The 14425-nt window shown below is 37.0% G+C and overlaps 1 protein-coding gene across 10 annotated transcripts in view; it reads left to right on the top strand.

Annotated features, from left to right (window-relative positions):
• Positions 1-14425, top strand: part of COBL (cordon-bleu WH2 repeat protein) — a 208189-nt gene that overhangs the window by 123075 nt on the left and 70689 nt on the right. For all 10 annotated transcript variants that reach the window (XM_040585927.1, XM_040585930.1, XM_040585926.1 and 7 more), the window contains one exon: positions 8933-9127. In XM_040585927.1, coding sequence (XP_040441861.1) covers positions 8933-9127 — 195 coding nt within the window. The remainder of the gene's footprint in view (positions 1-8932; positions 9128-14425) is intronic.

Raw genomic sequence — 14425 nt, 5'->3', positions numbered from 1 at the left:
GCACTATCAGGCAATGATACACTTACTTAACATATATGGACATAGCTATCGAAAAACTAAGTGTTGTTAGTAGCTGAATTTGCTGACTGCCTGTTTTTTGTTAGCCAATCTCTTTGGGGAATATTTTTAATTTAATCTTTCTCCCCATATTGACTTTACATATCATATTTTTGACGGTTCTGAAAAATCTGTTATCAAAATACAGAAAATTTTTTTTATAGGCTAATACATTTTCACAGTGCACTGTGGCAATAAGTGTTGGACTTCTGGAAGGTAAGTTTTTAGCAGTCTAACCAAAAGGATGTAAATCAGTCCTGAGAGGGTGCATTTTATATATTAATCAATGTTGGTATTTTCTCAAAACAATATTATAAAAAGAAAAGCATTCTATCGAATGATACACGAAGTTGTCCACACACTTCTGAAAGTCAAGATAAATCACTTTACACTTGTATTAAATGCAAACAAACCTTATTCTAAGCATCTGCCTGCATCCCAAACTGTCACCCATGGTTCAGCTTGACTTCAGAATTCACTTCAGATTGTGTTTCCAGCCTGCACTCCTACCCACCCACATGTCCAACCCAAGTGACAGGCAGCAATGTTTCCATTAAACTACCAAGTAGCATAGAAAATACCCAATGCAGAAATGTTTTCTATGCTGTGTTAATGATGGGTTTGTCTAACTAAGGTTTATGTATAAAAAATAAAAGCAAGAATTTTTACATTTTAGAGGTATTCAAAATGCATCAGTCATCCAGAAGGTAATAAAAAACAACCTCCCCCCATATTTTGTGTGATGTTACTTAGTCTGATACTATCAGCTGGATAGCACAAGACAGGCATAAAGGAAGTGTTCAAGGAGCTTATGCGTATGTGTCTATGAATTCTGTGATGTGTCTGTCACCTTAATGTGGCATTTTAAGGGACTGAACATGCATGTGTTTTTTAAAAAACATGGTGGTTTTAGTATATCCACTTACAAAGATACCTGTAATGGATATGTGCTGAAGTGTGTGGCTATTTCATGGATGTCATTAGATTATAGACCAGTGTTGAAATACCTTCCAATAATTTTGTGTTTCATGGCTTTTTAACTATGGAAACCAAGAATCTGGTGGAAAGTGGACTCTTAAGTGGAAAATATATCGGCTTGTGTGGTTGTGAGCTGAAATTTACTCTCTTGAACATACACCTACTTGCTTTGCCTATCATGTTTGTTCAGAAAAGACTGTTTAGCAACCTAAGTTTCTTTCATTTGTGGCTAAATAGCTTCAGATTTCAGCAAAACAAGTTTTCATCTTTCATAGGACACACAGTGACAGAAATTAAACAACTTATGCATTAGAAAGATTTGTAGCAAGTGTTTTTTCACTGCATGGAGTTGAGGCTGTCTTGTTAATGCCAACAGCTCTGAATCAAAGAAGGTTATTAGGTTTTTCTTTTTACTAAAAAGTTCCTCAGCTCTGATTCACAAGGTCCACAGGGTATGTGCTTGTTGGTTACTGCAATGACTTCAGTGTCTAGGTTGATAGGAGAGGACACAAATGATTTACGTGTGCCTTCCGAACACTGACTTGTGGACTTTGGTCTTCTCAATAGCACCAGGCAGTGTGCTGCCTGCTCCCGTCTTCTGAGCTGAGGTATGTCTCTGCCTTCTTTCCTTCTGTCTCAGCATTCAGAAAAGGGTAGTGTCTACCCTCTCTTGTCAAGAAAGGTTATTTTTGCTAATTCTGTTGGGATGCTACTTTTTTTTTAAACCGAGGAATTTCTTTGAAACATAGTCATTTAAACAGAAGAGGTGACCCATGCACACAAATGTAACCAAGTTAGCTTGTCTTCCCTTTTCTGCATGTATTGCTGTGATGGGAAAACGTCATTGCATCCATTTCCCTTGATACTATGACTGTCGTCTTCATTCTACCAGGTAGACTTCAGATTGACATGAGTGGTTTTGGGTAGCAGTAACAGACAAAGATTTTAAGCATGAAGAGTAGTGTGACTTGTGAAAATCTGAAGAGTGAAACACGGAAACAGGAGAAATTATTTGGAGGAAATACACTGAATTAGAAATCACCAGAAGTGATTTAAAAGCTTTTATTCTCAAAGAATTGACAAGTCACATCTATCATAAAATCCTGAAAAAGTATAAGTTATTTGACAACCTCTGAGTTGCTTGAATGTTTTATATATATACATTGTTAAATTCATAGACCTGCATTCCACTGCTTTATATATGCCATAGTAATTTAGTCACTTCTGGAGAACTCAGAAATTTGTGATCTGGCTGAATACTGAGGGAAGTGTTGGTAGTAGTGTGTGATACTGATATTAACAGTTAGGCTTGGTTTCACTGAATCTGTTTCTTTATGTTTGCAGGAATTTACAAGCATGTTCATGTTTAGCTGAAATGCATGAATTCCCAGTCCATGTTTTCTAACCTACTAATGATTGGAGTAGGAAGTTTATATTCTTCAACATCAAAGTAAAATCTATGTTCATAAAAAAAGTAATCCGCTTATTTGTGATTTTTGCCATATTCATTCAGTATCCATCTGATTTTCAAATGGAAAAGGGGTTTTCAATATTTCTTCACACACCAGAAGTGTAACAAAAACTAAAGAAGGTTCTTGGGAACACTCTGGTTAGGCACCCTCTTTGTCCTCAGTGTAGTGCACAGGGCTTGAGTTAATACCCACACTTGTTCCCTGTTTAGAAATTTGCAAACAGTGAATCTAAGCCCCTTGGTCTGTTTTGGAATGCTTTTCTCCTGGAGGCTTCCACTTTTCTAGTTTCCTCCCTTGTTTGGTTGTTCTTTCAGCTTTTCTGCTGGAAAAGATGTAGGACACCACAGGATGTGCAAAGTGAACTTTAATCAGCTGAAGGTGGAAACCAGGATTGTGCTCTTAGCAGTAGAGACATTTTACATCACACGACCTTACCTAAAGTGAGAACAAGAAGTAATCAGATAGACTTCCAAGGAGGGAAATGATAGGTAAAGTACACGTGGAAAAAAAAAATCAATGGCAAGGATAGTTAAGCAATAAACCAGCATAATTGCAAGTGGTGTGGACCTGTGTCACAGGAGGGTTTTAGTAACCTCTGCAGTGACAGATTGGTTGTGCTACTTCAGTGCTGGGAGATAAAGTAGATAATTTTGTAAAGGAGGTGACCTCCTTGCACCTGGCACTGAGAGGATTTCTGATGGACAAATTTGTCCTAAAATAAGAGGAATGTGGTTGGCCATGATGAGGGAGAACTGGCAGGGGCACAGGAGAGAGAATGTTCTCAGGCACTTTCTGGATGTATAAGTTCTGGTGCCCGACAAGTGGGCCCTGACCACAGGATCTGGAATTGCTAGGTAGATATTATAACAGACTTGTACAAGCATAGAATAGCACTGTAGTTGCACAGACTTCAAATTATAACTTGATTTTTTTTACAGTAAACCCATGAAAACCCGCTTGCCAGACATACAAAATCAACATGGTACTGCCTGTACAAGTTACTGTTGTGGAAATGAAATAGTGGCTTCTCTTTTCATATTGTGATGGGTGACCAGCTAATAGCAAATTGCAATGAGATAATAAAACAACATAAAGTAAATTGCATAAAAATGTGTTGTGTTTTTTTTAGTTCAGAGCAGGAAAAAGTTAACTTTTTTGTCCTTTCTGACTGCAGACTGTATGCAAGTACCAGAATCACAAGTGCTTCAGGGAGTACAAAAAACAAACTGTTCAGTGTGGCTGGTTAGAAAGGAAAATCTGAGTAGTCACAATTTGGTTCTTTTTTTTAAAACTGTGTCTCCAAGCAATCTCATGACCACAGTATTATGCTTTGGTTTTGAAGCAGGAACTTGGATTAGTTCTGTTTCAGTGATGTCAAATTTAGTGCTAGTATTTCAGTGTCATGTCAAGGAAAGCAGCCTCCAACTTCAGCCTGTGCAGTAGGTGTGACATAACGTCTGATGTTTTAAATGACTAATTGTAATCAGTTGTGGTGTCACTCAGCAAATCAATAAAAGTTTGCATTAATGGAGTTTAAATGTCCAACAGACATAAACATTCTTGCTGTCACAGAGTAGATGGATTTGTCGGCCTGCTTTAAATCCTACTTTTCATATTTGCCTGCGGTACGCTTGCAAAAAACTATTGATTTCTTTATGATATTTACACTCTTATTTTTGTGTCTCTGTTTTGGGAAAAATAAAAGCCCTTTTTGCTGATACATCTGGTACTTTGAGTGCTTAAAAACAGCTCAATTGATTACTTCTGATCTAAAAACTTCTCAGAAGGAAATTGCATAACAAGACTGGGAGCTCAAATATGTGCGTTTTGGCAAAGAGCTGCGGAAGAAAGGCCTGGCTGTAGCAACCCTACAAGAAAAGAACTTGACATTTTGAAAAATTTTTATTGACCGGTGTCGACAGGGAACAGGAAGTCAAATCACTCTCACAGGCAAGCTGCAGTGTCTTCCTTGCTGACCTTTAAATGCCACTTAATGTCATCAGAAAATCAAGGAAATGCTAATAACAGAGCTTTGGGTAAGAGAGTTATATATGAGGGATATCTTTTGAGAACAAACAAGCTGACTTCCATTTTTATGCACATCTATTTTTGTAAAATGGAATTCTCACAGCACAGTTATATTTTTTAATAGATTAATCATGCATTATTTTATTAATATTAACAGTAGATTTTTCAGGAGTGTCCATGAGATACCAGAGCTTCTTTTCATTCTTGAAAAGGGAGTAGTTTACAAAAGATAGGTAATTGCATTCTGGGTTGATGACTTTGGAACACAGACTGGCCTCTGCTTTAGGCTCTTCTTAATCTAGCTTGTGTCGATTTAAGCAGGCTATGGACTTTGGTAGGCCTGTAGCAAGTTGAGTTCCCAGTGTCTTTTGAAAACGGGACTAGTATGCTTGAGTCACCAGGTTACTCTGAGCTGGTCATACTTCTGTGTTTTTAACAGCCCCTCTTTGCCCTTCCAAGAAGATTTAGAAACCTAAATTTCAGCCAGAAGGACTAGTAGGAAAAAATCCTAAAATTAAACTGCTTAAGAAAGCGTCTTGTCACATTAGGAAAAAAGAAAGTTCCTTAGATTTCAGAAGTTTAATGGGAGGGAAAAAAACTAGCTGGCAAGTATAACATGAAACAATGGATCCATGAAACTTGATGGCACCATATGTAGGTACTGCAGCTGTTTCCTGCCTCCTTCCAACATCTACTTCATGGACTTAAAATGGACTGTAGTCCATGATTGTGGTTCAATACATGTTCAAGACCCTTGCTCAACTGGAGTGTAACTTGACTGTCTTGACTGCAGATATATGCTGGTGTATCTGTGTTCATGCTGGGTTTGCTTTGGTTTAGTTTGGTATATGGGGGGCAAGGGGGGAGAAAACTATTTCTTTTTTCTTGCTAGTTTGCATTACTTAATTGCTGTTTGAACTGCTAGCAAGTGCATAAACAGTAGTTAAAAAGTGCAAGTTGGGAGACATTTTTAAAAGCTCTTTATATAATTCATTGCCATGAATTTTCTTTTTCTGCCATGGTTTTTCTTCCCCCACCCCTTCTGGTTTTTGTCAATGCAGTTACAAAGTGCATGAATTGTAGGAACTGATTTTGATTCTGAGCAGAACGTTCATCTAACCTGTTTGAAACAGATGATAAGGTTTGACTATTTTAGCCAGTTACATTGGCTGCAATACTTGAGCTTGGCTTTCCTGTCACTTATACTGCTGTAACTTGAGTAATTCCACTGAAATCAATCCATTGACAATAAATTAAAACAACAAGAAGTGGATGGTGGTTTGGGTAAGTGGCATGTACATATCAGGTCCCTGGAAAGTTTGCTTAATTAATGTATGTTTATAGTGGCTTTACTAACCTGCCTAGAAACCAAACCTCCAAAATCCAGTAATTTGGAAAGAAGCTGTACTGCATCTAACACAACAAAAATATAAAAGCAGGGTAAGGCGTTGTCTGTCTAGATTAGGTTTACAACAAAAGATGAGTCATGCCAAAAATCCTTGTCAGTGATTTGTGCCCAACATTTTTTTTTCTTCTCTTAAAGCTACTGGAAAGGACTACACACAGGGAGAGCTTGAAGGTCTGTCTCCAGTTAGACAAAGCTCTCATTGCTGAATGATGGGTCTTTCAAAATACATTGAAGTTGTCCTCATTCCATTCCACTATAAGCCTTAGTGAGTTTTTATTTTAGGGGAAGAGTCTTAACATGAGATTCTTGAAATGCTCACTCAGTAAATAATGGGGCTTGATATAAAGGTTGGACTTGGAAAGGAAATATAGATGACTTTCCAAGGTTTTTATTTTTCTTTCATTAAAGAATTGTTATTATAAACTATACTGTCATATAAGTATTACTTTTTTTCCCCCTGTACCTTCTGTTAGGAAATCCAATATTAAAAAAAAAAAAAAGAAAAGCTTTAAGATTTTCAGTTGTTCATCACTGTATTTCTTCACAGTTATCTGTTTCCTGGAAGAGGATTCTGTTAGCTCTTCAGCTACAAAACCTTGAGGTAGAATTGAATAGGTTATTAATGTAAAACTGGATACATTCAATTTTCTTACTGATACCCTGTGTTTGTAATGCTGGGAGGGAAATCTTGGGCATTTTTCATGATTTGTTTACATCTTTAAATATCTTAACATAAGTTTCTCAACCTTTTTAAAATAGTAAGGAAAGTGAAAGAATTAAAAGTCACAAAATCATACCTGTAGAGTACACTTTCAAATTATTTTGTTCAGTCGTTTTATAAGTGTGTGAAAAGAGGAAACTATTTCATGCTGTGGACTCTGTCATTTCTTTAGGAGTAAACAAATTTTACTTGATAGAACCAGGTACAATATGCACTGAGAATTACTTAAATTTGTAGGTCACACATGAGATCGTTATTTTTTCCACTGCCCAAGATACAGGGCCAAGAAAAGAGTGTATTTCTTTATAAGATCAGGCCTAATCTTTTAACCCCACCTTCCACTTCGAGCTTTTTTCTTTATTTGCTAAAAACATGAAAAAGCTATTGATGCTATTCAGTTCGGAGAAACTGGCGATGAAAAAGATGTGGCAAATACTGCTTTAATCCTTCAGTAAAACTCTAGACAATTAGAGAAGACCGTAGACCATGCCCTTTTTGTGCTAAATATACTATTCTAAGGTAAAGTCTGCTGTGTAGTGTACAACATGAAAGATGACAAAAGCATCTAGCTTGTAGTTTTAAGTCACCGATAGTTATCACATGCATAGTAAAAGCAGGACAAGACAAAGTCTCTTTGCTATCTACATTTAGCATTTTCAGTTGCTCTCACAGGAATCTATAGTAACTGAGCTTTACCAGGCACTCAGGGACCTGTTATTACATGCATCTTTTTGCATAGCTGTATTTTTTTAGCTCTTTATGCTTTATCAGTGCTTCTTCAAAAGTCCTAAAATCAAATGAATTGTGACTTCGAGCTTGCTGCCCCATGTTTTTAATGTTTACTGAAGATTGTACCTGGCACTTATGGAAAGGAATTACCATGCCACGGCACGATTGAAATTCATTGCAAGTTACACTCCTATGGAAATCCAGATATTCGCTACAATGATGAGGCAGCCATACAGTTAAGGCAAAGCATTTTCCAGCCCTTTGCAGACTGGAGAACTCAGGTTCAAAGAACTCCTTCTTTTATTTGGAAAGTGATGAGATTTTTGGTAAACTCTAGTTTCCTGACAGTACATATTCTATAAGTTTTGGACAAAATCCTGCCGGAGAGCTTGATGTCTTCGATGGGTGAGTTTTGCAAGTGCAGTAGCATGTTCTGTTGTGGTAAGAACAGTATTATGAATCATGGTCATCAGCCTGTATCATGCTCCAGCTCATGGTGAATTTGTATCAGTGGTGATTTCACAGAAGCTGTTTCTGAGAAGTGACCATCTTATAACTTAATTAAAAAGTAAAATCTTCAATTCGATATAGAAACTTCTCTTAAAAATAGAAAAAGGTGGCTCACAGGTTTTGAGGGAAAAGTTTTTGCAAGATCTTTATTAGCAGATTCAAATAACAAATTATGTTGAATTTAAGTGTCAAAACTGAATTAAAAATGCACATTTCAAGCAATCCTGTTTCCTAGTCTTTTCTATTTGTAGATTTACTACTATATGACTGCGTATATTTTTGTTTGTATATTAATACAAAAATGTATTAAAGCCTTGATCTGAAAAAAGTGAAATTTTTCCATTGATTTTATTAAGTTTTCAATGAGAAATAAAGTAATTTTTAACATTAAGCAATTACGAAATAGTTTGTTTCAGCTTCTGCTTTCATCTGGGCCTGTTAAAATCCAGAGTCGTGCCTGTCAGTAGGACTTCTTTTGACAAGGTTAAATGTTTGTTCTGAGTAGATTGTAAATTATGCTTCATTATGCATGTAAACTGGAAATAGTTTGGTGGTACTGGAGTTTCTTTTATGTGAATCTGCAGAGAAGAATCAGGTAAGTCAGGCAGATTGATAGTAGAGTAGGTAAACCTGGGACACAGACATCATGTGTTTAAGGCAGTGTTCTCATTTGAGAGTAAGTCTTGCTTTCAGAAATGCGTATTACTTGTAATTTATATTGAACTGTAAATGCATTTGGGTAACTGTAATTACGTGTCTTGATGAAACTTGTATTTTAAATAGCAAGCAGCAGTAGTGTTACCATCAATACTACTGTTAAACTGTAGTAGGTGCTCTTCAAGCTTTGTTTCAGTTGACCTTTAGAAGTTTCCAAAAGTTACAGTTTGCAATTCAACAAGTTTGGCAGAGGAACATGCAAGATTATTCATATCATTGTTTAAATGGTAACCAGATGTGTGTTGTTTTTCTTCTTTCTTTCCCATTGTTTTTTAAAAGTTATGTTAATCCAAGATGTTTATCCATTTACAGGGTTTTTCCACAGCACCAAATTCCCCTTTGGTGAATTCTCGTTCCAGTAGCCTGGGTCCATCACTGTCCCTTGGTAACATCTCAGGAATGACAGCAAACCCAGAAGTGAAAAAGCGCAGAGCACCTCCTCCACCAGTTGTGACACCTGTGTTGCAGAACATGGAGATGAGTGGACAAGAAAAGACAGCAGCACAGGTAACGGTGACACCACAGAATAATCTTCTTTGCTTAATTTACTGGCTACCATCAATTCATTCATCAGAGCTAAAGTCATTTACTTATACTTTGGTTAGCCATTAACTACAGCTCACCAAACCTCTTGATCTTACAAAATAAAAGTATCAACTGTCTTGTAGTTTTCTACATGTTTACTGAGCTTTCTTCCGTCTGCCTCAAGCTTTCTCCCATGTCAAGAAATCGTTCTAAATCAGAAAAGTTTTGTGAGGCATTATGCTAAAAGGATGGTGAAGTAAAAGTAAGGCAGAAAAGCTGGAAATTGTATAGGGTAACTAGGTATCCTTGTTGCTAGGGCAGTCCTGGAGAACGAGTGATAGTTCTAATGATTGACTAAATCTTTGGTGTGCTGTTTTGCCCAGATACTTGTCAGACTGTCGTCTACATCCCTATTTCCAGTGCTGCCGTGGGATACCAAAAGACCTACTCTGCTTTCTGAGTTGTGCCATGTGACATATTAGAGCACTGCTGTGTCTTTGCTTTTAGAAAAGGTTGCTGTTCTGCAGTATGGTTATCAAGAATTAGAAAGGTGGGGGGTGTGCGGAACCTGAGGACCTAACCCATTGAAAAGAATAAAGGAGAAAGGAAATTGTTTTTGTTTTTATAGTGACATTCAGGTATGTATGTTAATAAACATGCACAAACACATTAAGGCTTCTGGTTCCACCATCAACAAAAAGTATTACATTCTAAACGTAAATTATAAAAGTCAGTGTGTAAAGCTGTATATGGACACCACATAAGAATGCAAGGAACTGGTATCTTCAAAGTTGTGTCATGTGGACTGACTCTTACCTACTTAGGGCTTGTCACCTCTACATCAAACTGAACTTTGGAAAGCAAACTGTATTAGCGCAGAGTGGAGTAGGAAGGAATCTTTGAGTTCAGTATAGTGGGGGAGGAGTCAGAGTCGTCAGTCTAGTGCTCAGTCTGTGTCACTCCAGCACCTTCTCCATCAAAGCATAGTGTAAGCAAAGTTGATGCATGTTCTTGGTAAAGGATTATGGAATCTTATTTTCCCATTCTTAGGGTATCTAAAAGTGTGATTGCTGGAATGTGGTGCTCTGTCATCTTTCAAAATTGGAATAGGTGCCTTTTGAAATAGCAGTCATTTGTAGACACAGCTGAAGAGAAACAATGTTTTCTTGCAACATTTGGTACACTTTATTTTTTAAAATTTCCTTTTGAAATTCCCCTACTGTAATGATGAGTTCTCCAAAGTTAAACATTTAATGTGTTTAAGATAAATAGATTTTTTCATACAAAAATACTATGGCATTATAACTCTTCAGTTTATACAAGTAGGGTAATGACAGACTATATTATTCTGCCATTCTCTTAGGCTTATGTCCCTGCAGTGTGGCACTGAGATTTTAAATTGTTCTACACAAAACTACTGAAAAACTAAACGTTCTTTAAACATGTTAACATTTCTATTTTCAGCATTGTTCAAATAGATTAAAGTGCTGGTTTTCTAAAGCCATTGGGAGAAAAGCATTTATTTTATTTATCACAAGTAGCATACAGTACAGTGTCAATTTACAAATTCTCTTAGTTTAAAGGAAATGCTATTTTGAAGAATTTTCATCTGATGAAAATTGCATCGGAGGATTTTCCATGATGAAGTTAATTTTTGGGCAATAGAAATGTCTTGTGTAGCTGACAAAGCCAATGAAGGGCACAGCAGATTAAGAGCATAGTTGCTAGAGTCTGGCTGCATTTGTTGGGTAAAGGATATCTTTCTGACAATGGGGTTGGATAGCTCGAAATATGACACAGTTATGGTGTGCTTCTGGAGCTCCTGGTCTGAAAGTTGCTCACAGGCTGCCCTGTAGTTCGAACAAGAATGTGTGGAGTTGAAATGAAGCACAGGTTTCATGAAACAGTCAAAAACTGAGGGAAGAGATTAATTACTCAGTATTACGTGGCAAGGTAGCAACAAAGACATTGTTTATAAGAAAACCCAAACAGTTCTGTTTCATCTACATGCAGACTGTCCAGTTTGCTGTGAAAATAAAGTAAAAAATCTCAGTGTAAGTTTATTTCTTTAGTTTATGGGAAAGAATTAACACTGATCTTTTTTTTTCAGGGAAGGACGTCAATTCCTTATTAATGGACTTCCTTCCATAAAAAGATAAGATGTTTGTTTAGAAAACTTTATTTATGTGCAACTGTTACTAACAGGAAGATCCTGCAAAAGGGGAACATGTTTATTTCCAGTGAAGCTAACACATTAATAGAAAATGAGAAAGGTGGTATTCTGAGCTTTCAGAAGGTTTTTTATTTAACTATTTGGTTCCGTGAAGTTGTGTAGAAAAGCAAATACTGTAGCATTTATGAATACATGTAGTTTGATTTTCCAACCCAATAAGCCCGATATTTTTAACCCATTGTTAAGCTCCAGGGCATTCAATTTTCTTTTACAGCACAGATGATTCTTTAGAAATATATATATATATATATACATATATCATCTCCCTGCCTGGTGGTTGCAATCAGAAATTTCCATGTCTATGAAGACTGGAGTGTTTTAATTTATGCTTTAAATTTAGATTTTCTCCACTTGCTTTTCTGGATAGGTTGATTAGTGCAATATAATTTTACCATATTGCAGCTTTTGTTTCTGTGGGGTTTGACAGCAATTTACCTCCTTCAGGGTAAGGTTCTTGCAGTAACTTTTAATTACTTTTTCATGCAGCATCGTTTGTTTTCCATGTCTATTTGAAGTTCCCTCTGTAACTGTTTTAAATATCCTATAGAAAATACTAATTTCTGTTCAGAGGACAATTGAGCAATGTTTCAGAGTGTGCTGAACATGCACTAAGTTTGCAAAGGAATGCAGAGTCAAAGAAAAGCGTCTACAGACATCTTCCCTGGAGAGTTCCCCCCTCTTTTTTTAAACGTCTTCCAAGTGACGCTACTTAGAATAATGAGAAGTCACTTGAAAAAAATATTCTTCAAAAGACTATGGTATGGTAACATTTCCAGTGTGAAATACAGAATGTTTTAGTTAGAAATACAGGACGCTTTAGAAGCAAGGAGGTCCCCGCCTTACTTAATTTGCAACATGAAGCCTACAGCAGCCAGAGAGTAGAGCAGAACAGTGTAGGGGTGAGCAACAGCTGAAACCTCTTTGCAGACAATCCCTGTTCTCTGTCACAGCAGTTCAGATGATGTGCTAGCAGAATTTGGGGCCACCTTACGGTAGTCATAGTGTAAACTAGGTGCCTGCCCCAAAAGGCATGCACCATGTAGACAAAATATATGAGAAACCCTGTATGAGCATGTATTGTAGATAGAGCACACAGAGAAAAGCCACAGCTGAAGTCTGACAGAATTAAGCGTATCTCCTCAGAGGCTTCTTCTGTGACCTCTTTAAAAGAAAAAGAAGTGTGTTTGGATCATTTCCTGGCAGAACAGTCAAACTGAGTATTTGAGTCTTCTGGAGGTCAAGAGTATTGTGCACTGGCAAATTAGTTTATGGGAATAATTACTTTTTGTTGTTGTTGTTGTTGTTGGCATTTTTTTTTAGCATGTATGCAGAAATACAGAAATTGGAATGAAGGGGGATGATAGTGAAGGCCCCAGGGACTTTCTGTAAGAGCCTTCTCTGTGAGATGGAGTGGTTTATTCAGAATAAAATCATGAGGCTTTTTGGAGACAACATCATCATTTGGAGACATCAGAAGAGGGCTCTTCAATGCCTTCATCTGTGTAATAGCTCTGATGTAAACTCCAGAAGCTAGGAATGCAACTTGCAGACTGTGATAAGGAGCTGTGGACTGTTTCAGCTGCTGTGATTTTCAGATCAGTAGCACTTTCATACAAGATGTAGGCGTAACCATCTGGGATTTGTTATTAGCCACTCAAATTCCTGTACTAATAGAAGAACAGGGCGATATAAGAGACAATATTATAACATTTGTTTCATAGATTTTAATCTTAGTCGTCATATGGCAAGACAGTGCGTTTAAATAAAAATTGCATCATTGCTTTTAGCACAGGGGAGGAACTGGCCTCACACTTTCAGAAGGTTCCATTATAAACCAGCACAATTTTCAGGTTTATTTCCATGTTTATATAGTTTTCTGGAGGTTACTGTAAACAAACTAATGTATGGCATACTGTGGGGTTTTCTGTGCTTCTTACATTCCTCTCCATTTAGATCTCAAACTTGGGTTGCCAAGGACAGTTGTTGACTCCCCATTCTTGGTCAAGGCCATACCTTTAGAGCAGACTACTTGCCCCCAGTGTTTTAGCAAGGCTGATGTTTTCTCACCAAGAATAATAGTCATTGTAGAGGCTTGCTCACATGAATAAAAAGGAATATTGCAGCAGAGTCACAGGCTTACAAAAGTCATTGCTGGCAGGTTTTTTTCTCCCTACCTCCAGTTTATTTTTGACCATTTTTATGCCTAAATGATAAGTTCAGTTTTAAGAGAGTCATTTTAACATGAACAAATATAAATGAGACTTTCATACCTTTCCTGGAGAAAATAAGTTACACTAAATATTTGCCAAATTTCTTGTTTATATATAGGAGATACTGTCAGTATTTTCTGTATGTCTTATTAAATGGAAGGAAATTAGAGATGTAGAAATGGAGAGGAAGTGTAATTTTTGCCATCTTAGTTGATGATTTCTAATACTGACCACCACGTAGCGTTTTCTCCTTTTTTCCTTTTTTTTTCCTTTGCAAGTGTTTCTGTACTCCTCTTGGAGACAGCAGCTTCCTGTGACGTATGTTCCCCTGTTCCAGTACATACTTTACTTGAAAGAGTTAGAGTTCTGCTGGCTGTCCATTGGTAGGAGTGCTGTGGAGCTGACAGGACACTGGATTAGGCATCCTAGCCATTAGGCAATCCTAGAATTTTCATGCCTTTGGTAGGGATGCCTTTCTCACAGCAGAATTTGTGTTACGGTACTATTCATTGTCCTTTTATACATAAACCAATATACATAGAACACACCAGTGACTGAAAGCTTAAGTTTCCTCTGGCTGATCCAGCATATTAAGAGTATGTCAAAAGGAGGAAATACTGTCATGAGATGTCCTGCTGAAAGCCATTGAATTTGTGCCCATCTGCTGGCAGCCCTGAAATACTTCAAATGACATTGCAAGTGAGCACAGCATATAGTGAAAACGTACCTGAAATTCATACAACCAGCAAGAACCAAAGAATAATGTTCAAGTAGTAAAAATATAGGACAGGCAGTGAAGGAAGTGTATGAATAAAATTATATTGAAACAGTAATTAA

This window comes from Falco naumanni, chromosome 3 (assembly GCF_017639655.2).
Source record: "Falco naumanni isolate bFalNau1 chromosome 3, bFalNau1.pat, whole genome shotgun sequence".
Classification (NCBI taxonomy): domain Eukaryota; kingdom Metazoa; phylum Chordata; class Aves; order Falconiformes; family Falconidae; genus Falco; species Falco naumanni.
The sequence above is the reverse complement of the archived record's forward strand: the minus strand, read 5'-3'. Positions and strand labels throughout refer to the sequence as shown.